Consider the following 27,071-nt stretch of genomic DNA (forward strand, 5'->3'; position numbering starts at 1 on the left):
CACCCCTTATTGTTCCCTTAGCGAACCCTAATGCATGACACTATTACGCTTGATGTGAACTAATGCTTCGAATGTCTTTTTTATAACGAAATTATTGTTATTTAGGTGTGACGAAAAATTGTAATTATAATTCAAGGGATGGTTTTTAAGGCTCTCGGGAATTTCCGGGTGACGTAAACAATGAAAATTACATCGCATTTTGTACAATTCTAGTGGAACTTTTTTTAACGTGCAATTAAATATCATTATTGTTATTTTACATTCATTAACAAATCGACTTTTTACTACGGCTAACTGTTTTAACCTTTTTCTTGTCCTGTATACAAATGATATATGATTTTTGTTTAACTATTGTATATAATTTGATTGGATATGTTGCAAAGGAAATCTCTTAATATATTTAAAAGAAGAACTTTTATATTGATGTGTCAATTTTATATGTGAGCAGTAATATCTGTTATCATCAGAAAAAAAACGATTCGAATAAAAAAAACAACAAGCTTTCTATCTCATATTAACGTGGAGCGTGCGCCTTCTACGAATGAATAGATCTATACGCCATAGAGGACTCTTTAAACGAAATATTTATTAAATCTTTGCACATAATGTTATTATTTTCTTAATAATCTGTGTCGATTTGCTATAAGTCAAGCACCATAGAGTGTCATTCAGCTGATTATATGAATAAATAACAAAAACCTCTTTTGTATAATAGCTATTTTATATAGCAACAATTGCGTGATCCAATATTTGAATCCCAGAACGATACAACTTCTGTATTTCAATTGGTTTCTAGGCCATTTTTTATTGGCAACTTGACCTATAAGCTGAGATAGCCTAGTGGTTAAAACGTGTGCATCTCAACCGTTGATTACGGCTTCAAGCCCAGGCAAACTCATGCTCGGCGCTGAAGGTAAACATCCTGAGAAAACCTGCATGTGTCTAATGCCATAGAAATTCAACCAAATGTGTATTCCTACCCGCATTGGAACAACGTGGTGGAATATGTTCCAAACCTTCTTCTCAAAAGGAAAGGAGGCCTTAACCCAGCAGTGGGAAATTTACAGGCTGTTGTTGTTGTTGTTGACCTATGAAAGCAGGTCAACTAACAACTTGGACTTTGGATCACCACACCTGAGTTTGTAGATACCTTTAAGCTGGAATAACTACTACGCGAATGGCTATACTTGGTGGTAGGGCTTTGTGCAATCCCGTCTGGGAAGGTACCACCCACTCATCAGTTATTCTACCGCCAAATAACAGTACTCAGTATTGTTGTGTTCCGGTTTGAAGGGTGAGTGAGCCAGTGTAACTACAGACACGAGGGATATAACAACTTAGTTCCCAAGGTTGGTGGCACATTGACGATATAAGGAATAGTTAATATTTCTTACAGCGTCATTGTCTATGGGTGATGGTGACCACTTACCATCAGGTGGCCCATCTGCTCGTCCACTAACCTATACAATAAAAAAAATATTCATTTTCTGTCAAGGTGGAAAGTCGGTCAGGTGAACTTATGTAATATTTTTAAAAGTATCAATGTTCGTTGTGACACTATTCATCTTTCAATACAATACGTAGAAAATATTGCTATAAATAGATTCTGACGTAATCTTAGCAAGGTTATGTTATTAAAAATCCAAAGACGCTTTTGGATTCGAGATTATAGCAATAAAGATATCTAGATATCATAAACATAAATTAATACTAGAAATTTCACTTCTATTACACATTTTTTTTACTAAATTTCAAGGTTAATGACCTTTCTGGACTAGCAGTACTATTCTTTAAAAAGGGAACTCACTTTTGGAATTATGATCAATGTGTGGTGCGTCGTGTTTCAAATTTTTTATGTTACAGATAACTCTACAGATAGCTGAATGACCAATATAGGGCTGTTTTCAACCGACTTCCAAAAGGAGGAGGTTATCCTCCAATATAGGCTCCAAATACAACAATAACTATGACTCCGTTATGTAATCGTTAATCGTCTTTTAAGTAGTCTAACATTTTCATTTCATTTTTCCTAGGAGGATTCTAAAAATATGTTAAATATGCAATTATTTTATTACTTTTTAGTGCATTTTTATTTGTTTTAAGATAGTGTTTTGTTTGAAGTCGGTTTTTCTTTTTGTTAAAATTTTATTTATATAATATATATTTTTCTTTATTTCTCTTCAAGATTTATTAAGTAGGTCTATTTATATTTACTTTTAAATAAAACTTTTAGATTAATATTCAGAAAGACAACATGTATTACATTCAAAATTTAAAATGTGTATTAATTTTAATTTTTTTTTACTAAAGAATTAATACCTCCTCACAGTTTATTGTGACTAGACTATTTGTAATAATAATAAGATAACTCTGTTATTGTATTAAGGATGAGGCTGTATATATTGCTTATTAAATATATAAATTTATATTATGTAAGTTGTTTACGATTTGTAATCTTTAATTTCGTAATGAAATTTTTATTTAGACTAAAATGTAATCGCATTAACTCGTTTGAGAATTCTTAAGATTATTTTTTTATTTGTAATAGAATTAATGCTTATAAAGACGTCGCCTTCAAAGGAACTTCAATTAATATTAAAACTTCTGTATTTTCAAAGAATCGTTAGTGTTTGACGTTTATTATTTCTCTTCGAAACATTTTACATTCATCGTTTGGAATATCCGAATATTTTTTACTGTAATTTAGGTGATTTGAACCGTAAAGTGTCTGGTTTTAATGAGCCGTGATATATAAAATATTTTGGGTAGAAAATAACGATGTATATTATTTCACAACCTCGATGTTGGGCTTTAAAATATTTATTTCTTTTCCTTTATTTTATTTTTTCCGAACTTTATTACGTGTATTTTTTATGTTATATGGTCTACATTTATTACAATATATTGCATATGTTATGCAACATGTAAACACACGACTTATACATATTGAATTAAAGACAAAATGTATTTTTTATTATAATGGAGCTCTTATACGTATAATGCTCATTGCATAGAACAAAGTTGGTTAAAGCCGTGTGTCCTTATATACGTCGTATGTCGTATGCTTAGATCTTTAAAACTACGCAACGAATTTTGTTGCAGTGATTTTTAATAGATATATTGATTCAAGAGAAATTTCATAAGGTATAATACATGCACAATATGGTAGAGAAAAACTGATATTTTTTGCTTATAAAGTGTTGTAATTCCTACGAGATAGATCAAAATAATGAACTACGGTATTGTTCATCTTAAAAAGGTTTTCAAAAAAGTCCACAATGGTATATGTCTGTCTCTTAGGGAAAGACCACAACTACTATTTGTTATCCTTTACTTTATATGAGAAATAATGGCTTATTTTCGAACCAATTTTAAGTAATACTGCATTAATCCCTATCATATAAAGTGCCTTAAATACATTGTTCAATTAATATAGATCAATCTCATTTAAATGAATATTTTCATTTAAATGAGATTGACAGATTTACAATGGTGGGACATTTGTATTATGTAATGACTAAAAAACTGTGAACGTTATAATGCATTATATAGTAATATATATTTAGTATCCGTAAGCCGGGGTCGAGTGATAGTTTATTATAAAACAAAACCTAAGAGCTGAGATGGCCCAGTGGTTAGAACGCGTGCATCTTACCCGATGTTTTCGTTTTCAAACCCAGGCAAGCACCACTATATATATGTGCTTAATTTGTGTTTATAATTCATATCGTGCTCGGCGGTGAAGGAAACCATCGTGAGGAAACCTGCATGTGTCTAACTTCATTGATATTTTGCCGCATGTGCATTCCACCAACCCGCATTGGAATATGTCCCAAACTCTCCTTAATGGGAGAGGAGGCCTTATTACTATAAGAAAACATTAACATACTTAGATTCACAATACAATACAGGCAACAGTCGTCAGATAGAGCTCACTATGAACACGTGCAAAATTTTGTACGAACATAAAGTCTGGTCTCTCGAAGCCATACTTTAAAATTACCTCGACACGAACGCACATCATATTAAACCCTGATTGTATATATTGTGAAGCGAACGAGCCGTCCGTCATTTAAATGCCATGGGTTTCCGTTACAGATGTGAGAGACATTTCACCTGGCCATTCCACGTTGGGTATGTCTGATTTTCGGGGCTTTTAGTATGCTTTCGTTACGTAAATGTAAAATCCGGCTTAGTCTTTCAATTAACGGTTTAAGTTTAATATATACGAAGCTGGTAATTGTGTTTAGTTAACATTGTAATATAAGGGGATTTTATACTGTCTGACGAGTATACATAGGTTTTTAAAAGATTTTGGTGATTTTTTTTTTTTATTTTATTAATATTGTACTGAATCGCTTGTTTACTGCTAACTTGATTGTTTTGTGCGTAGGTTAATTATAAAAATTAAATATTTATTTTATATGGATTTGATTTATACTTTTTTAAATTTATTATAAATAAATATTATAATACTTTTATAGTAAATATTGATATCATAGAATATAGATATCATATAATATAGAGGTGTTCATAAATCTCCAAGTTATTTGTAAAAAATAAATAAATAGTATTTATATAATGTGTACACAGAATTTAACACGATTATATAAATATTTTGAAGCAAACAATAGATATACATGACTTAAAACTAGAATAAATTTATTGAAAAAATAAATTAAGAAAATATAAAAGCTACATTATTATAGTATCGTAAATTTGGAAGCAAAATTAAATCCGTTAGTTTTAAAGATGAAATTTTGGAAAATTTCCGAAATACATATATACCTACGTATACGTCGTTTAGGGAAAACAGTCCCAAAACCCAGGAACCTAGTTAATACACAAATCACGAGAGCAATTCAATACACGTATTGCATGTTTGACAGTGCACCGCAGACAGGCACATAGTGTGCTTAGTTGATCCCACATTGTACTCAGTGCTCAATACATAAGCCTAAGTGGATCAAAAAGATAGTAAGCGCCGTGTCGTAAACATACCTTAAATGTCATTTCATATTATCTTGATTGCAATCTTCTTTTAGTTATGTTACCCTGGTATTTTATTCGCACAGTTCATGATTAAAAGAGCTTATAACACAGTCTAATTACATTTGTTTTTTTATTAATTTATGTGTATTACTTCAATTATCAGAGATTGCTTTGTAAGGATGTTTGAATTTTAATTGCGTATCACGTGCTTAAGTCAAGGGTCATTGAACGTTCGTGTTTCATTTGTTAAATAATTAATTATTTATTGAATGGAAAAACAGCTGACAACACGTTGTGATCACTCTAAAGAATGTATACATTGAAAAATAATATGCATCTCATAAAAAAGATGACGCTTAAAGTCAAACATGGGAAGACCATACAGCGAAATTACACGCACACACACACAAAATACTCCAGTGTATAAAAGTTTGAGTATTAGTATAGAGTATATTCAATCACTATAACCTAATTTAAACTACAATTTGTGGTGAAATTTATTCAAATATCCTCACATGGCATAAAAAATATATAAAAGGCCCACAAATAAGGTCATATTGAGCGTGAAACAGCAAAATGTATCGGTGTAATAGTATCTCTAGTTTCAAATTTAAACAATGTGACTAGAATACCTAACGACGATAACTTACCGTTTTCATTTCAGTTGTGATTTCGTACCGATTGCTTAGGGCAGAGCCTGTTTGATCTGATACGTTTGTTGAATCTTTCATGAGCTTAATAATACAACTGTGTTTTCTCTAAATAGTTCAGCAAAAGAATATTGCAACGTTAAATTAATTGTTATAAAATTCACAATATTTAATTTTAACTCAAAATTATATTCAATAAATGTTTACAAATTATATTTTTAAATATAATGCGAATAAAAAATAAGTTTTTTTTAGTATTTCATTTATTTTAAATGAATAAATAACATATAATCTCGTGACGCCTGATGAATATCTAATCCGAGATTGATGGTCATTAAAAGAACTTTTTAATGACTGTTGAAATTTTAATTATAAATTAAAGAAAGACAACAAATAAACACGTATAAAGAAATTGTCTGACTGAAAATGCTAATTCATCTAGACTTATAAACTCAACATTCAAATTTTATATTTAGAAAACTTTAACATTTACAAAAGAGGTTTTATGTTGTGCATGTTTAATCCTGACAATGCTAATAATTGTTTGAAAAAAGTATTTAGTGGTAATAAGAAATATATAAATAAATAGCAATAGAATTTACAACATATAATATCCGGATAAATACATCTTAAACTGATACACTGCATCTATACCTATATCTATATATATTTTTAATCATTGTTATAATTAAACCCTTTATTGAAGGTTAAAAAAGATATATTACACCTAAGGCTGACCTGATCATTAAGGAGACAGGGACGTTCACAATTCTCTCTAATTAATTCGAACCTCGCAGTTTCGATGGAAACCTCAATGTCCCAAGGATCAAGTACCATCCTCATTCCTAATTGTGCCTTACGAGCTCCATTCGAACCGCTTTTAACTAACCACCAATGCATTATATACCTTATTCTTTTTATAATAAGAACTCTATTCACGTGCACCATTAGCACAATTGACCGAGACGTGATTCTTAACGTCCTAACAATAAGAGCTATAATAGAATACATATGAGAAGTTTGCACCAATGGTGCTTCAATCCATAAGTGCTATTTAGAGCGAAAAGAGGTGGTACCAATTACGTGGTAATTTAATACTATTTATAGACTCTATGGACTAATAATTATAAAATAGTTTAAAATACTTCATAAATGTATAACTAGATGATGAAATATTAGTTCTTGGAGACTGCGTGTTTTTGATTGATCTAATTTTTGATTTGGAAATCCAAAGATTTTTTATGAACTTCTTTCTATATGAGTAACATTTTGTATTTTATTGTTCAAAATGATACTGGAGTAATAATTATACAAACATAAAACATAATATTGAAATTATTCATTTCATAAATGGTTTGTGGTTTTGAATTATGTATTATATAGGTATATTTTTTATAGGTAATCAAAACTGTAAATAAGCTGTAAGTATAAGACTATATAATATATGATATGGTAGTATTTAATCACGACAATTTAAAAACGCTTCATTGTGCAGTTTACATGAATAAATTTTATTCAAGATTTGGATGGATTGATTGATAGGTACAACAAAAATATATTAAAACAAAGTCGAAAATTTTCAATAGCTTCAAGACAATTAATACTGTATATAATTCTATCGAGGAGCTGAGATGGCCCAGTGGTTAGAACGCGTGAATCTTAACCGATGATTGCGGGTTCAAACCCAGGCAAGCACCACTATATATCTGTGCTTAATTTGTGTTTATAATTCATCTTGTGCTCGGCGGTGAAGGAAAACATCGTGAGGAAACCTGCATGTGTCTAATTTCATCGAAATTCTGCCACATGTGCATTCCACCAACCCGCATTGGAACAGCGTGGTGGAATATGTTCCAAACCCTCTCCTTAATGGAAGAGGAGGCCTTATCCCAGCAGTGGGAAATTTACAGGCTGTTACTTTACTTTACTTTACTTAATTCTATAATTAGATTCGAAAATTAATCTTCCGTTATCTGTAAAAAAGTCACGACAACGCTTATACGAAATTTTCACTTATAAACTGTTGTTCCAGCCGTAATAGCTGTGAAGGCAAAATTTTTAAAGGCCAGCGACCAATTCATATTAAAATTGCATATTTGTTTGAACAGCTTACGAAGAAAAGCGATTATTGTAAAAGAGCCCGTGTAATTAATCATAAAGGTTGTAAGCGGATCGGAACGAAGCCAATATTTATCTAACTTTAAAAATTTAAGTTCACATTGTCAATTTTGTTCGTTTATAATTTTGTTGGTTTCTTGCCAGATCTGAATCGTTTTAAAAAGTTAATACAATTTAAATGCATTGAATGCTATACTTATTATTTGCATGTTGCTGGAAAGATTTATCAGATGCATTTGTTTTGTATGATTTCTCCATTTTTATATTAATGTATTAATCTAAGCTGATATGGTTGCTTGGAAGAGATCGCTGTGATAGCGATAAGGCCACCTCTAAATGATTTATTTATTGGCGTATAAGAAAGAGTATTTTGATTTCATTCGATTTGATATTCTGATTGACTTTTTTATAGTATTATTGCTTTCTTGAAAACCGTATGTAAATGTACCACTATAATTTATATAGCCTACGGACCAGCAGTCATACTTAGGTATGTTGTGCTCTATTTGCACATAACACGTTGTATTTTGGTTCCCAGAGTTTGGTTACGGATTGACGATATAAGAAATAAGTTGTATATCCTATAGTATAAATATCAATAGGCAGTAGAGACCACATACATAAATATATATACATATAGGTAAAAGCTCACATGCCAAGATGCAACACTTAATTTTATTGTGTTTAATTCATGGTAGAAAAGAACGTACTTGCTCTGTTAGAATCTGATAGATCCGTACCCAACCCCCATTACCGAATTAGCAACGAGGTGGAATAAGCCTTAAACCTTCAGCCCATTAGTGAAACATTTACAGGTAACTTACCTTTAAAATATTCTATTACAAATCATTTGAATGTTTTCGATGTTTCCCACTTAATCACGCGTGAACGACTGAAGAAAATTTTAATTAAATATTTAAATTGAAAATAGAATATCATTAATCAGAATGCTTTGATTTAGTTTAGTGAATAAAATGATATGAAATATTTTTGTCACAAGGAACTAAGTGTTTTGCACTTTATCAAAGAGAATAAAAAAAGTTTAATCAGAATCTCGCTAAACTTATGCTTCGTCTGTACGTTTCTCTCCAGCGTTAAAGTTTATTTTCTTTGTCTCATGTTAATATTATAAAATTAATAATTTCAAATTTGAATTTGGAATCTTATCTATTTTTCATAAACCTTAAGGAGTCTAGATATTATTTATATGCGTTCTAATTTTAAATAATTAAAAAAAATCATCATTGTACGTTTTTCTCGTCCCATTTATTTGTGGTCGATACCGTATACAATTGTAAACAAAACGATTCGCAAGATTTTCACAATCTGCCTGAACCTAAACCTTTTAGAGAATACTTTTGTTGATGAGTTATCTCGCTACAGTATAGACTACTGAAGCCCAAATTTAAAGCTTGTACAAGAAGTTATTAAAAAATATTCATTTAACTTTGTGAATTGATATAGAGCTGGTTTTTTTTATAAAATAGGTAGATGGACTCGCAAATGGCAAACAGATCGTAAATAATACCGTCAATACACATTTGATTCTGTTCAAAATAGTAGTCGTTCCTTACATACTGAGAACAATACCATATTTATCTTATGCATGTTACAGTGATACACTCACTGATACACGGAAAACATCGTGAGGAAAACTGCATGTGTCTAATTTCATCACAATTCTGCCACATGTGCATTCCACCAACCTGCATTGGAGCAGCGTGGTGGAATATGTTCCAAACCCTCTCCTGATGCCTTATCTCAGCAGTGGGAAATTTATAGGCTGTTGTTGTAGTTAAATATATTCATGAATCTTTTGATAACAATAAAAACATGAAATACGTACCGAACACTATAGCATTACCAGGCCCATCAATTCAGCTTGAATCATAATAAATCCTCCATACAAATGTGCGGTGACAGATCAATACACAAGCCGCGAATTGCTCTCAGTAGGAAAATAAATAAGATAGTGCACTCCATCCGCCAACGACCAGAGTAATAACATGGTCTGCGCTTGATGTACCTCCGTTGAATACACGCATTCACGAATAAATGTGAAAAAAATGTTATTTATTACAGCGTAACCCACCGCGCTTGTTCGTGGAAGTAAAAATATAGTTAATGCAACTTCAGTGCCACACATTCGATTATAGATATCAAACTAAACACCGTGCCACATAATGTGTGGCACGGTGTTTAGTTTGATTAGATAAAGCTCGAACTCAAATTCCTTTATTCAATATGTAAGCATTACACTTGATATTGATAGGCAAATTAAATACTACCATCGGTTCTGAAAAGGAAACACCCAGATCTGAGAAGAGCTGGCGAAAGAAACTCAGTGGGTCCTTTTTTTGTCAACGTATCTGAAGGTAGTGGCACTTTTATACAAAAAAAAAAAAAAAACAGATGTGTCGTGGGATATCCGTTTTGACATATTAAATAACGTACAATAAAATAAATTAACTTTTGAATATCTATCAATAAATCTTAATGTCTCTATTATTCATTATTAAAAAAAAACTCTTAAGTTTTCGGTTTTCTGTGCGAAGTAAGTGATAGCTAATAAGATTTAATGTAAGCTAAATGTTACATTTATGTGCGTGAATCTCAAAACGAGCGCTTAGTTCACCCATCAATAAGTAATCTCGTATGCGTGGCAAGTGATTAAACTATACAACTTGATCCCTGTTCAGACATTAATATGCTATTACTCAACCCCCTACGAACTTAACTCAAACTACTTTAAGAAAACGCTTAAAATTTCCAAGTGTATTTAAACAACACATTGAAAATCGTGCAGAAGTTAAACATCGATTAAGATAAGAATAGCAGCCGAGTGAAGCCAAGCAAAGTTCCAACCTTAGCTTAATTAACTTCAATGGCATAAAATCGATTACGCTGACGTGAATCGAGATAGCCGAATCGATATACGTACAATCCTCGATCGCTTTCTTGGTTCTAATTCGCGTTTTATCAGTCGAAAGATTTTTATCACAAAAAGTAACTACATTCCGAAAGCCATCACAACTAAAGTAATAAAACGGCAGAGAGCCGTCTATCTACAAATCAGGGGAAATTATAGAATGGAATTCCATTTGAGTTTTTAATTCCGATGGGAATAAAAACCTAACGTTGTGCCTTGACGACCCTCCGCACGGGGATGAGAACGAAATGAAGTATAATTGAAATTTTTCTTAATCCCCTCGGATGTTTCTCAAAGGTAGCTTCGGATTAATGATTTCTATCCACATATAAAGGTAACTGAAGGATATAAAAAGAAAAAATGTACTAAACACAAACCGATAAAAAGGAGAGACTATAGATACACTCCCAGACGCAACTCATTGTTTCTATGTGTCAATTGTCTTATGTGATACGACTGATGGATATTTGAAAGTCACCATTACTAAGATATCCCTATACACACATATAATCAATTGGTATATAAAGGTACGTTCACCATCAATTTAAATTTACCGCAAAATTCTTAAAGAATATTGAGTAGATAGCGTAATTAATTATTTCGATAACTAGCCATCATCACACTATGTTAACACAAGTGCAATACTAAGGCGTAATAAATCAACATTCCAAGTTCAAAAAAGTAAATATAATCGCGAACATACAGACAGACGCGGCAGGGGGACTTTGTTTTGTACTGATAATTTTATTTCCAAAGGTCCAATAGCGACGTTGTTGGTTTCAAGCTCTCCACCAATCATATCGCGTCATTTAAAGGTCAAATGCTATTTATTTGCCTTTTGTTCTCTTATGATTAGAATTGACAATACATGCCACTTTTTTAATTACAGTCATTTGTTTTTGTGTTATACCCGTAATCGTAAATATTACGCATTCACTAGAATTGAAACTGGTAACATATCTCACCCCCCCCCCTCACTGATGTCATTTCGAATCTTTTATTCCGTAAATTTCCATAAGAAAACACATTAGAATGATGAGATGGAAATATTTATTCAAGATCTTAGAATATTTGGTAGTTTTGGAGTGAAATCGTTTCGAGACGGTACGTTTGAAGAGTGTGTTTGTTCTAACATACGAGCGCCGAGGACCTGTTTACTCACAGTTATCTTGGGAAATTAATGTAGGAAATAAAAAGTAATGTCTTCAAGTTTTTTTTTAATCTTTTTGGCTTTTACCCAATAGCTATTATAATCTGCATTTAAGACTATACAAATATATACAGAACGGCATAGCTACGTAAGGCTGAATACTTTAAATATAAACTTGGCTATGCAATAATATAAAAATAGCTACGAAAACTTATCGAGTTATGTCATTCGGATTTTAAATCTTATTAGTAAAACATTTAAATTGACAGACATTAAATTTTAATTAGTAGTATAGCTTTATGCAAGCCGGACGTGGTATGTGGCACCAACTCGTCAGATATTTTACCTCCAAACAGTATTACTTATTATTTTTGTATTCTGGTTTGAAAGGTGAGCAAGTTAGTGTATTGATAGCCAAAAGAGTAATGACATCTTAGTTTCTAAGGTTGGTGGTACATTGGTGTGATGTAAAGAGCGGTGGTAACTAGCCGTCAGGTGGCCCTATTCCACGTTGGAAAGGGACAAAAAGGCTAGTAGATTATTCCACTACGCCGCCTTAATACTGGTTGGTGAACATACACGTGTGGTAGATTTTCATAGTGCAGGTTTTATAGACGTTAAACTTACTAATAAATATATACTTTTACATGAAATTGCAAAGATGCTCGTCAGGGTTTGAACCCGCAATCGTCGGCATTTTAATTCTCCCTTACTTTGTATCATTGGGCTAATGCAGCTTTAGTTTAAATAGAAAATGTTAGTGTAAATTATTCTTATTAAAAATACTAATTAATTCACACTCGGGTTTGAACTCATGACCTTGTAAGTTTAGTTAAAGTACACGTATTCTACCCTCGCGAGTATCTTAATTCAGAAGTAATTAGGAGATGAATATATATAAACTTTTTAATGAATAATAATAAAGTCACACTTTTAATTAAAATGAGAAGTACGTTAAAATACTAAAAGTTTTAAAATTGTTTGACTATATAAATGCGACAAAATAGTACTGAGGGTCATATAGATTGTAGACCCGTAGGCGTCTACGACGTAGCAGTATTACCCTAAAGCAATATGCCGTTACACATAGTACTATGATAATAAGCCAATTAGTCTAAATGTCATTTTAATGGGTAATAATTTTTCGAACTTGCATCCTGTCGACGACAAAGAAATAAAAGAGAATTCTACAGAATATTCAATTATCATATGTTTTAAATAAGACCATATAAGTTACATTACGATCACTAATATTTATTTACCTCCTTTAACCAAACTGTACAGATCAGTATCTCTTTACATTATCCCAAATAGCTTGTAATCTTTCCACATTCATAAATTACTCAGTATTGCCAGTAACCTTATTTTTTTGAAGTTATCCTGACAGGTTTTGAACAAACACGAGTGTTTTTTCTATTCCCTGATACGACTAATCGAATGGCGATTCTGAAACGAACAGAGGAAGTTCAAGTGTAGTACCAACGAATTTACGTGCTCTCCGAGGCACGGTAGCATATACTTCCGAAAAGTTACTGAAAAAAATCGACGAAAGAACCCAATAACTTTTCGACCTGTATTAGTATATCTAGTTACTACACAACGGTCAGTAAATAATACAACATCACAAACAGCATAATTTTACAGCCAAATAGAAATACTTAATACGTCTTGTTACGGCTTGTTAGTTAAGTAAGTCAGTATAATTACAATCATAACCTTTTTATTTCACATAGTTGGTACTGAATTAGCAGTATAAACAGTTAATATGACTTTTCATTGCTAGTATTTATGGGCAGGCTTACTTACCGTAAGCACCTCGGTGCTTGCGGTTTCATTTGCTCAAGGCCATTTCGCATTAAAGAGGCCAAAAAATTACCCTTACTAGTATTACCGTTATGTTTTTTGTCTTGATTATTTGATATCTTTATTTATTTGCACAATAATACCACACAATATGAAATCGCTCTACGTTAGATGACCTCAGTGGTCGAGTGGTGTGTACACGAGTTTTCATGAGTATGCCACTTCGAGATCCCGGGTTCGATTCCCCGAGTCGATGTAAATTATCATTATTTTTCTATGTTGTCTTGGGTCTGGATGTTTGTAGTACCGTCGTTACTTCTGATTTTCCATAACACAAGTTCTTTAGCTACTTACATTGGGATCAGATAAATGTATGTGATGTTGTCTCATATTTATTTATATTTGTCCTATCGTCAAAATCGGAATAATTATGAATAGAGTCAATTGCGTGGTCGCCGTTTTCCCGCAATGATTGACCGGAATTACCTCGATATTTAAATATTATGCGTGAAAGCATTTAGCGCTCATTGGACTATATCCAGTTCGTACTGAAAGAGAAATATCGAGCATAAATAAACTCCATTTAATAAGCAGGCTCTTACACGTATTTAATGTTTGAGCTTTACAAAATTTAAATGGCCCGAAAATTCTAGAATTATTTCCGAAATCCAAAGGCTATTGAGACATCTTTATATTTAACTTTCAGAATTCCTTGAAATAGAGAACTTCTTCTATATTCAATTTAGATTTGAAAAGAATCCTTCATTTTTATCTTACAAAGGAATATTTTTAAAATAAAAATAAGTCCCACATTATCATTTTGTATATGAATAAACTATTGTTCTTAAACTTATATGACGAGAATAAATAACCTCTTTGGTGTCGTGACTATTTTTAAGGCTGCAGATACCGAGATATTGGACAAATTGTATGATTCACAAAAAAAAAATATTAGGTTGCGTTTTTCTTCTCGTACTTTGGAGAGCATGTTAGTTCTGAGCCTTAAATACAGCGCTTTGGTAGTATGAGAATCATGGAAGATATTATTATAATAATCTCCACGATTAGGATCCGCTAAGAATTGTTATCGTGACCAAAATTTACGGACAGGTATTGAATAAAAAAAAAGTAAAATACATTCGTAATTCAATTTCATAGTATAAAATAAATAGCTTAAAAAAATGGGTTCTATTCGTACTTCGAGAAATTATTTAATAATTCTTTTAATAAAATATTATAATTAAAAATAATCCATACGACCAAATTAAATGGAGATAATAATGTTATACTTAATTAAAATCTGATGGCGTGTGCACGGATAATTAATTTGTCTAAAATTAATTACCTCTTTTTAATAAGGTACATTGTGTGTGTAATTTATGAGATAAAACTGTAAAATTTTAACTGGCCAAGCAAATTTTGTACATATCATGTACATTTTTTAGTATTTATTATAAAAGGGTGAAAAATGTCTCATTTGAAAGCAACATTGTTATAGATGTATAAGACTGCCGATTTTCACAACCAATATAAATAGCTCCCTATCGCGCCATCCGACGTTATTCGTCGATATGGATTCTCGCGTCAGTTGAACCCGAGAAAGCAAGTGCATGTAAATCGACGTGTCAAATTGACGAATATTAATAATTAGATCATATGACAACACAAGTTATTTCATTTGTGTAAAGATCATACTCACATAAGAAATAGATATTGATAATTTGGGATAGCGTACTTAATTCGGATGTGATCGGTTTTACGAATTTTTCCGATGTTACATCTAAGTAGTGTTGTACTATAAATAAGTCCAATCAAAATACATGCACAATAGGCGGACTTATCGCTAAAACAACGACCTATTCCAGTGAAAGTTAAGGTAGAGGAATGGAATGAAGATAAAAAGGTGACCTTTGTGTATATTTGCACCAAGGTCAAATATGTCAAAAAATCGTTTGCATAATTAAGCCCTGATACGTATGTAATTAAATCGATACTATGTAATTTGCGTCATCAAATATCTTGCTGGTTATGAGGACTTCTGTGTATCAGTCATGCACAAAATTAAATATTTTATTATATAGAGACATAATTAATATAGTAATTACTCGACGACGACCTCCGTGGTCGAGTGGTGTGGGCACCGGTATTCTTGGGTACGCCACTCCGAGGTTCGGGTACGATTCTCGGCCAGCCGAAATAGTTTTCTATGTTGTCTTGGATCTGGGTGTTTGTGGGTGACCGTCGTTACGTCTGATTTTTCATAACAAACCATTACTACTTGCTATTTTATTATTTGCGAGCTACTTGCATTGGGATCAGAGTTGTGATGTTGTCTCAATAAATTAATTATATTTTTTCGATCAATATAACTCTTACTTCTTCGCATACAGTTCAATTTTTGTTTTTGAATTATATATTTTTGACATCTATTTCAAACAAATTATATTAAAGTAAGGGAAAGTTACCGTTTTCTACAAAATAACTCTGACTCGCTAAGTGACGTTTGGTAGGGACCAGTAAATACACATCGAATAACTGCTTATTCATACCAATAAGAACTACAGGCGATTTTTCATATGTAAAACAATGCATACTCCCAATACATGCATTAAAATTATTTTATGAATAATAAATGTATATTTTAATTAATATGATGAAAGTCCGAATTTAAACAAGTCCTGAACACCACAGACATTTTTTTTTAATAAATATTTCATTCCATTAAACGGTCGAGCCATTTGGGAATATCTTTATTTGATAAAGCGTCGAATACGTTAATAAGCACGAGAATCACTGAACCGATTTCAATGAAAATTTAACGCTTGGACAGCGTATTATTTCAGGAAGCGATGTCGGTAGTAATTTAATGATAGAAATAAACTTAAAAACAACTGGCTTTTATTCGATAATTCACACGTCGATTATTCAACGATGAAAATTTAAGTAAAACATTCAGCACTTTTTATCATTTTGTACATATTTTATTGTTGGGATCTGAACTTGAGGGTCTAGTGGTAGATTTTGTGTATTTCCAGTAGAGATTCAAGAGCTGAGATCGCCCAGTAGTTAGAACGCATGCATCTTAACCGATGACTGCGGGTTCAAACTCAGGCAAGCACCACTATATATACATGTGCTTAATTTGTGTTTATAATTCATTTCGTGCTGGCGGTGAAGGATAACATCGTGAGGAAACCTGCATGTGTCTAATTTCATCGAAATTCTGCCACATGTGCAATCCCCCAACCCGCATTTGAACAGCGTGGTGGAATATGTTCCAAACCCTCTCCTTAATGGAAGAGGCCTTAGCGCAGCATTGGGAAATTTACAGGCTGTTACTTACTACTACTAGTAGAGATTCATATATTCTCTATTACAAGTTCATATTTAGATTTGAATCAAATATAACAGGATGAAAGTATTGATTATTTTTCAAAATGATACATATGTTTTTCATAACATTTGATTGATGTGAAGGGATATTGTAACTAACGCTAATGTCTTGTACTAATGTTATTCATTGAGACTAACATTACAAAAACAAAAAAGGTCTTATATCTGTGCTGATTATATAATTATAAAATTCCAATTTCAAAAAAAAGACATTATAATACGACGGAAAAATATTACTCCTAAGTAACATAACAAAGATGTCTCACACATATGTGTGTGAGACATCTTTGTTATGTTACTAAGGACTTCGAGATCTTTAGCGTTAATAGGCAATCTCTAAATCCTTCTAAGAATACTCTTAATCCAGATAACAAACTAAAAAGTCATTGAGCTGTTTATCTTTTGTTTTTACAATTAAGATATCCAAAGATATCCGAGCTGTTAAATATGTAATCGTTAAAAATCTCATCAAAACATTAATTCGCTCGACTCTGCCCGTCTAGACAGACAAAAACCCTTCCCTAAGTCGTAATGTTTGGCCATTTGCACGGGCAATACCATTTATACCTATTATTTATTCTCAAAGTAAGAATCTCTTTGCTAAATGTAGTACGCAGGACATACGTTGACTGAACGGAAACTAGAGGACGTAGTACGTTTGAAAGTCGCCTCTTACTCGTTCGTGTACATCTTGCAGTAATTTGATTGAAATGTATACAATCAATTTTGTTCCTTATTTTCTATTGCAAAAGACAAAAATTCCATTGCTTTAAGCAAGCATTTATTCATCAGCTATGTATTGTACTATTCTTCATAATAGCTTATTTAGAGATTGTCTAAAAACGTATACTTTACTCGTATGTGATAAATTGTTTATACAATATGCTTATTCTATCAAGTCGTTGTTTAAATCATCATGATCATAAGACATTAGTCGGCTGAACACCAAAGTCATATTTAACCAAATTCATTATTAATTTGTAATTTTAAAAGTCCAGTGGTTCGTAGACGTGAAGCTCAACTAAAGATAACAGTTTTGAATTCTTGTAAACGCTATTAAAAGCGCGTGGGTTTAATTATTCATCTCGTGCTCTGTGAAGGAAATCATTGTGAGAAAACTTGATAGTGTCAGGAGAAAGACAAGACTACCACAGGGTGAGTAGCAAAGACCAGAGGGCTTCAGTACCCCGAGAATGCCCCCTAGGTATTGGAGGCCCGCATAGGCGGATTAACCGTCAGGACGTCACGGTAGCATAAGTGAGCGATCCCGTGATGCCCGGCAAAAGACAGAGCCGGTATATCCGGTTTTTAGTGAGTAAACCCGGCGTACACTGGCACACTTGGTGTCCAGGGCTCCTAGGAGTAACATTCACCCACCACTTCCATCACAAGGGGGAAGCGCGTTTTTCTAGCGAGACTAAAAACGAAACAACGAAAGAGTGTATAATTGACGGAGCAGCGTGGTGGACTAAGCTAGAATGCTTTCCTTTAAATGGAGAACCTTAAATGGGCTGTTACTTCCCTTCTTTTTCGTATAAAATATTCACGGTAACTACCAACTAGAACTGTTGATATAAATGTAATCTGTCTGATGTAAGCTAAAATGCTGGAACTTGCATTGAGAATGAATTTAGGTTTCAACTACACAAAAGATAAGACAAGACATCTTGAACTCAATCAAGAATATAATAAAGATTGTGATAAAATACTTCGTCGTCTTCCAAGCAAGATCTCACAACCCACGCAACATCTAACCTAAATTTCATTCATCCATTTATCATATTCTGTCCTTTATATTTATTAAGCCAACGTGAAATCAATTCAGTAAAAATTATATGTAAAAATGAATTCGAAATTCACATACCGAAAAAAATCGACGAGTGAATTAAACCCGTCGAACCGAAAAACCATTCGACCTGTGCTATTAAAAGTAACATAAAATCGGGTACCGAAAACGTCGCCTCTCACATCGTTAAGGAAATGAGTTACGAATACACACTTAGAATAACGGTAGATTAGAAATGACACGTGTCACATTACTGATATATCTATACATATTAAAAAAATTGGAGTGTCTGTTTGTAATGTTAAAATAACCATTTTTACCAAATGCACAAACATATGTCTGTATATTTGTTCTGGCTAATATTTGGAATGGTTAGAACGTTTACTAGTAGCATATGCTCTTTTTTTTTGTTAAATGCAAATGCGCACGAAGTCACGATTACAGTTAGTAATTAATATTATAACAGTCATAAGTCTATATGTTTTTATTCACGGATAACTTCACAATTAGGCCCCATACTAATTTCATTTTTAATCTATACTTTGACAGCAGATATAGCATGGATTACTCATAAATATCCGATTGATTCTAGGAAGTAATTTTTGTTTGGAACCCTTTCAAATTAAAAGTATTATTTTTGCCATTATTTTCTTTTCTGAAAAGGCATCCATTGTTGCTCACTGTGTTGCTAGAAACATCTATTCGATGTGTACTTTCGTAGGTTGCTTATGAAAACTCGTTTGCATAATTTCGATCTTTTAATTTGAAGATGTACATACGAATATACAATGTACATACGAAATTACTTTCCGAGCAAACTGATAACGTAGCGTTAATTTTTCGCTGCTGGTCTAAGCCTATTGGAGGATATTTGGAGCTTACCTACACTTCCTCAATGCGGATTGGCTGACGCATTATATGAAACATAATTTGCACCATTTATTCATTTTACTTTTTTCATTTATTTATTTTTTAACACAGGTCACACAATGTTATTAAGTTTGAGTCTCTCTAATGAGCAGTGTGTGTACGTGTGTGTTTGTGTGTGTGTGAGTGAGTGTATAAATCATTTAAATTATTTACCTATTCATATACAACACACAACAATCATATCTTATATTAGTAGTGTACCATCCAATCACCAAAGCACCTATACACTCATGTACATCTCTACCATTTCTAATACTATATTTACTCTTAGGATTATATGTATCCATAAAATGTCACGCTCCTCTTCTATTCAATGTATGTTTTTAATTATATGTCTAAATCCAAGAGATTATTTCTAAATCCCGCTTTTGACGCGATATCTGTGTTGCCCACTTGGGCACAGTTTTGGCGTTTTAAAATTCAACGAAGATATACGAAAACATATCATCGCTAAGCAATTTACTTTAAATTAATTTTATACATACCTAGAAATACATAACTACTACATAACTTAATTGATGGTAGGGCTTTGTGCAAGCCCGTCTGGGTAGGTACCTTCCACTCATCATTATTAGTTATAGTTATTCTACCGCCAAATAACAGTACTCAGTATTGTTGTGTTCCGGTTTGAAAGGTAAAAATGCAACAACATTGTCAGGTCGAATATTTTATAATATATTGTAGTAGAAACAGCTTCTCTAACTAGCAACGCATCCTTTGCACCTTTCGACAAATAATGTTATCCTTAGAACAGCCAAGATTTGATTCTTTAGTCGCACTTATACATACACATTTACCAATAACAAACGTCTTATGTACACACTATGAATAATATATAATGCACCTTATGTGCAACAAAATAATACTTAAATCAATTAATTTATAAATCATTATTCAATACCTGAAATGGGTGCAACTTATATCACAATTGTTGTCTCTCGTCTGCTATTAACATTATTACTCATATACTATAAAAAAACGTCTTAAGTACTCGTTATAAATATCACATAATAGACCTTATATACAAGAAAATAACACTTAAAACGATTAAATTATAAATCATTATACAATACCTGACATGGGTGATTTATATAAACTCAAAAGCGGCTCTGACATAAGGGTGCCGCCCGGTTCTGGAAAACAGAGAGGAGTCGCTTTTAATCCAGATTTATTAAGCCTTTGTTTTATATTAATATAAAGGATACCTTACCGTGAGAACCAGCACAAATAACTATCAATATATACGCTTTGGCCGTGGACTTGAAGCCAGATTTTCCACTGGAAAATCTTGATACTACTTATCGAGTCAACAGGGGATCCAAAAACTGGCAACTGTCCCGGCCAACAACTCATGCATATACGAAGAGAATATGCTGCCAATAATTAAGCACCTTACCTTGATTTAAAGATGCTAATTTTAATGTATTTATTGTTTATAGCTCTAAAAAATGTCGCTATTATTACTGTAATATATTATTTAAATATTTTTGTTTTTAGTGCTAAGTAGCTGCAAAACTATATAAATTTCATTTTACGACTTAGTAAATTTCAACTATAAAAAGATTTTTAATTCAATATTTACTTTCAACTGATTTAATAATTCAACTCATAAATTATTTTTTTTAATTCTAGTATCAAAAATTTTTAACAGATAGAAATAAACGTATCCTATAAAACAACTTTCCCGCATACTATATCTATGTTTACAATACTACTACTTACAATTTTATGAAAATTATCTTATTTTTATAAAAATAATTTATCTTTTGACACCATCATTTGAGTATAACAGATAAAAAAAACAATAAAACTTTAAATAAAACCTCCTTAGCGACATATTTCTTTTACAGATTTTATTTTTAAACAATTTTGAAAATGGAATTTCAATTTAAACGTTTGGCAATTGTAAAGGCATTAATATCAATTTAAAGTTTTGTTCAATAATCGTGAACAATGAAATATGCGTAAGTTAGATTCAACATGTTGGCTCGCCTTAACGTACAAGATAACTGCACTAATAGCCCGGAAAAAGTGGTAGTTCTGCCAAGAAATTCACAAAAGAGTTATATTCTAGTTTTAGTGCAATTTCACGTCTTTCTTAACTCAATTGTGAGACTGCATAACCGCTTCGTCGCCTAATTTTTTTGTAGCTTGTCATTTTAGTTTCGTATTTGAATTTTATCGTAACTGACATATATTAGTTTATGTTTGGTAACAAAATAATGTTGGAGTTATCTTTTTTTACACATTGTGTAACTATAATTTATTGGAATAATTTAGTTAATAATACGTCAATTGACTATTTTTAGAATATTTTGTAATGTAATGAATGTCTGATAGTGGCCGGAAAGAAAGAGAATGTCAAGAAATCGAATGCGGCGGCAATGTTTGGTGTTATTTATTATTAATTTGAAAATAATAAGAAAATGGCTAAATTTAGATATAAAATACGGGATGTATTGTTAAACACAGATTAGGGGATAAAATGAATGTGAAAATAGTGTTAATAAATGAAATCTGGAAGAATATCGTTGTTTAACTCGTGACCATCCTAAGAATAAGTAACTAGTAAATCTCGAAAAAAATATATTCTTATGTTTCTTTTATTAATAGACATTATTTATTTAACTACTTTTTTGTGTAATATTTTTATGCAATAGACTTATGACTTTAACATTAACAATGCAAGAACTAATAATTCCCTAAATCATAACAAAGCGCACAAATACCGTGATGTAAGACGTTATGACCCTTGTGCCTGCAATTACTCTGGCTCACTCATCCTTTAAACTAGAAAACTCAACTAAATATTACTTAAGAATATCTGATGGGTTTGCCTACAAAGTGAACGGCCTACAAACACCACATAAAAAATAATGGAAAAAGCATTTGTAAAATCGCTTCATAAGTAGGTCAAAAACCTAACAAAGAATTTTTAATGAAATCTTGACTTGACTTTTGACTGCGACATTGGTCGAGTAGTTACGTTAAATGGCTGCAACTCTTGAAGTCCACGTAAAGTATCTATGAACTTCTATAATATCGAATATGTTGTGTTGAGATGGGACATTGACGATATCTGGTCTTAATTTACTTTGTCATCACAAAACTATTACATAAAGAAGTATATACATAGGTGTGATTATTGTCCAAGTTTTCATTTAACACGTTCAACGAACAGCGAGGTATCTCCTGCGGTGTGGCTAAGAAAAACATAGATCTCTCTGTCGTGTAGAAGCCGTAACGTCTATTTGATATATTGTATGAAAGTGACAAATATATTTACATGATATCTACTTAAAATAGAATGCTATGATGTACCTACATTAATACGGGGTCTCTTTGACAACGTACCGCACTGAAAAAAATCGATCATATCACATCACATTGAGTTATAGTTTCTTAAACGTTACGGGTTATAGTTATAGTTATAGTTTCTTAATCTTATAAGCCCCGTACCGATAGATGATAGTTTTCATAAGAGGTCTAAAATACCCCGTACCGCAGGAATACATAAATAAAAAAATGATGCCACAGTCAACATGTTAAACGAACGAAACGATTGAATAAGTAGGTATTGATTTTAATCACGATAAAAAATATTTTTTTTATAACTAAAGTCAGCAGTGCTAGTGTTTGTAAGGACTCAGTTAGTATGTCTCTTCAGAAATGTTGAAAGACAATTTACTGTGACACGCCATTTTGATACGCATAACTTTGAAATATTATTATCATTAGAATCAATGTAGCATAACGCTGTATGATATTTTACGATCGTTTTCTTTGGTGCGTTTCGAGTTTCAAAAAATGTTTATTAATAGATTACGTAATCAACGAAAACTAGTATTATATAAAATATTATTTATTTACCAAGATAAGTATACCTACCTAAATAAATTCAATTAAACGAGGCAAACAAAAAAAATTGGCATAGATTTCGTTAAAGATTGTCAACACTCTGCAACACAGACATCTGTATCTTTGGAACATCGTCAATCACAATCAAATAAATCAACAGCTTTATTTTTCTGAAAATTATATCGGTGAGTATTTTTACCACATAATGATATATGCTCGACTTATTTTTTCAACGAACTAGAAAATTTAGTTTAATTTGAAAAACATGTTCTTCACAGTTCTTAAGAGATACAATCTTCAGATTGTAGACTGTTTGTTAATTTTATTTATATATAAAATAGTGACAACACTAATAATGATATATTGATGGAAAATCACTCAACAAAAAATAATTTGTGTACTTAATATTTTGCTTTTTTTTAATTTAAAGACCCTTTCAATTTTCGCACTATTACTCGTAGTCAATCAATTCATACAATCCCCAAAGTGACTCTTATTGTTTCTTATTTGAAAAATAATTTATTTGTGTGTCTGTTGTTATTTAAATAATTTAAATTTTATGGAAGTGAAAATGAAAATTGTACGGCATAAGTCAAATAAAAATAGAATAATTACCAAAAATGAGAAACTTCTTATTTTTACTTTTTTTAATTAAAGATCAAAGATGAATCTGAAAGCTTATCCTAGTCGTGTTTTATACGTATATAAAACTAATTCCGGTAAATTTTAATGAACAGACGACACGATCTTTAGACATAAGATATATTATTTTGTTAATTTCTTCAAAGAAAACATTAATAGTAACGAGGTCACCTTGGTTTTTGAAGTATTGCATTGCAGACAAAATATTCGCTCGTGATTTAAATATAAAAATCTAAGAAAACGAAAAGTTCTCAGACAAAATACTCTGAAAGAATTATTTTCATTTTGATTATCGATATCGATACTATTTATGCAAAAATAGTCGTAAAAATAAATGAAATGGAAAACTCGAATATCGTACTGCATTACGTTTAAATTCGACCTTCATTATTCTTAATAGCAATAATATCACGTTTTCCATTGAAATTTATATAAAAATTACAGGGCCTGACTTCTCACCTGATAAAACGAAGCGACAGTTACATAACAGTATTTTAAAGAATGAAATAATTAAACTGATATTTTTGCGCGTATTTAAACGCGTATACTCGAGCGTACGCTTTACTACAACGCGAGTGTTTGCACAATCGCGCGCTTTTCGGCATCTGCGCGCGCAGTTACGAATATACGCAGCGCTGCGCTGCGCTTCGCTTGATTCTGTGGCCTTTGAAATACGCTACGATAATTCTGGTAAGATTTTTTTAATTAATATATGTGTGTTATTTTAAATCTTCAACGATTAGAAAAAATATATAGTTCATATCTCTTTCGAATACAAATATAATTTTCGTGTTTAATATAAACTATATATTGATTTGTAAAAGTTGTTTTCAAATCAAGTAAATTCCACTTAACTTGTTTTAGGGACAAGTCTATTCATAAAAAATATACTAATCAAAAGAAATAATTAAATAAAAATGCCGTAAAAACTGTCATAATTAATCCAATAGGGTATATTGATAGGTACTTAAAAAAATCCACGCTGGAAATAACGTAGCGTTTGGTAAGATTTATTAAATTATAATGCATGACAGATAGATAAATATCCGCGTACAGACGGATACATGGCTTAACGCCTTCATTAAAATACTTGTATAAATAGTATGTTCAAAAAGTAACAATAAATGACGCAAAATTATGATTATCATTACATTGTATAAAACAAAGTCGCTTACCGCAGTCTGTCCCCATGTATGCTTACATTTTGATGAGGTTTTTTTTAATAGATAGATTGATTTAAGAAGTAGGTTTTTATATATAATACAAGAACAAAATAGCAAATAATCACAGATATTTAGGAAGTTTCTGATGTCATCGCCAATCATATCATTTGTAGGTTTTGTTATCAGTTTACCCGTGTGAAGTTGGGGCGTATCGCTAGTAATATATATACAACATCAATGAATGAGTTTCGAATTAGTAATTGTTGTTTTCCATGTGGTATATATAAATTTAATTGTATATTGTAATTACTGTTTGTAGTTAAATTAATGAAAAAGGGTAACTATGCTAATCAGGGAATCTACATTTGAAAGCAGTGGTAGCAACATTAATACAACCTTATATAATGATGAATTTAAAAGTGGGGGTTTATTTATGTACATTTTGATTTCTAGTTTTGATATAATTTTTTTTTTTCAAAACTCCTGTGTAGAATTTAATTTTTTATTTTACAACAAATAAGTAAAAGCAAATTCCAGTCACCTTTGTAGGTTAATAAAGAGGCTTCGAATTTTGGCAAATATTGTTGACTTTAAAATATGTGAGCGACCATTATTAAATACTGTAATAATAAAAACAAATGTAAAAAATAAACCTAGTCTTAAACTCATTTTTTGTGTAATGACACAACCTCACATAAGACGTATCAACATTAATTGTTGTTTGTTGTTAGGTGATGTGTAGGTTACATTCAGATTTGATTTTTGACCTTCATCATCAATTAGATAACATTCTATTTTTAATTTTATAATTGACATAAAAGTAACCCAGATAATATTTATAGGCTAAAAAGTTATGAGTACCTAATAATACATTTATTTCTACACGAATATGCATATATTGTAAATTAATATGTATCGTCTTGTATTTCTACGTAAATTGTTGAGTTGTCAACTAATAAAGATTAAGTAGAATAAATAAAGTACCAGCCTGTTAACGCCCCATTGTTGGGCATAGGCCTCATCCCCTGGGAGGTGATGATACTCTCGTGATGTTTTCCTTGACCAACAAGCATAACATGAAGGGGTTGTGTACGAGTCTAAGTAAAGATAACCCATTTCACGTACATTTTAACACCAAGCAACAAAATTTAGTAATTTGTGTTCTAGTTTTAAGGATGGGTGAGCCGGTGTATCTGCGTACTTAGTTCCTAATTTTCGTATCGTATTGGTGATAGATACATTTCTTGCTGCACCAATTTCTATGGACAGTTACTTAATATCGAGTTGGTTATTTGCTACCTAAGTTATTGAACAACAAAGCTTTCTAATGGGCTACTAATACTCACAAAACGAAATATCCTAGCACAATATTTAGTCCCAAAGTTATTTAAGAAAATGTAAACAAGACAACAATAATTTACAATAATAATGTGACAAAGATTTTAATTAAGTCTAAACAATGAAGTAATGGTATAATGTTTTATTGATAGTAAATTTCTTAGCTGTATTTTTCCAGTATCCTCTAAACATAATTACGTTTATAAGGTATTGAACACCTGAGAGCAGAACACTGCGGAAGCGGCTGCGACGTGATATCCTTTCTTAAGCTACAATAACACCAGCGCATCTATACCGAGACAACCACGACAAAGATGCA

General features: G+C 31.7%; 1 protein-coding gene across 1 annotated transcript in view; it reads right to left on the reverse strand.

Annotated features, from left to right (window-relative positions):
* Nucleotides 1-27,071, reverse strand: part of LOC124531984 (CUGBP Elav-like family member 4) — a 703,320-nt gene that overhangs the window by 673,533 nt on the left and 2,716 nt on the right. The window contains exon 2 of the mRNA XM_047106589.1: nucleotides 20,825-20,884. Within this exon, the coding sequence (XP_046962545.1) occupies nucleotides 20,825-20,884 (60 nt within the window). The remainder of the gene's footprint in view (nucleotides 1-20,824; nucleotides 20,885-27,071) is intronic.

Source organism: Vanessa cardui, chromosome 8 (genome assembly GCF_905220365.1).
Source record: "Vanessa cardui chromosome 8, ilVanCard2.1, whole genome shotgun sequence".
NCBI classification, from domain to species: domain Eukaryota; kingdom Metazoa; phylum Arthropoda; class Insecta; order Lepidoptera; family Nymphalidae; genus Vanessa; species Vanessa cardui.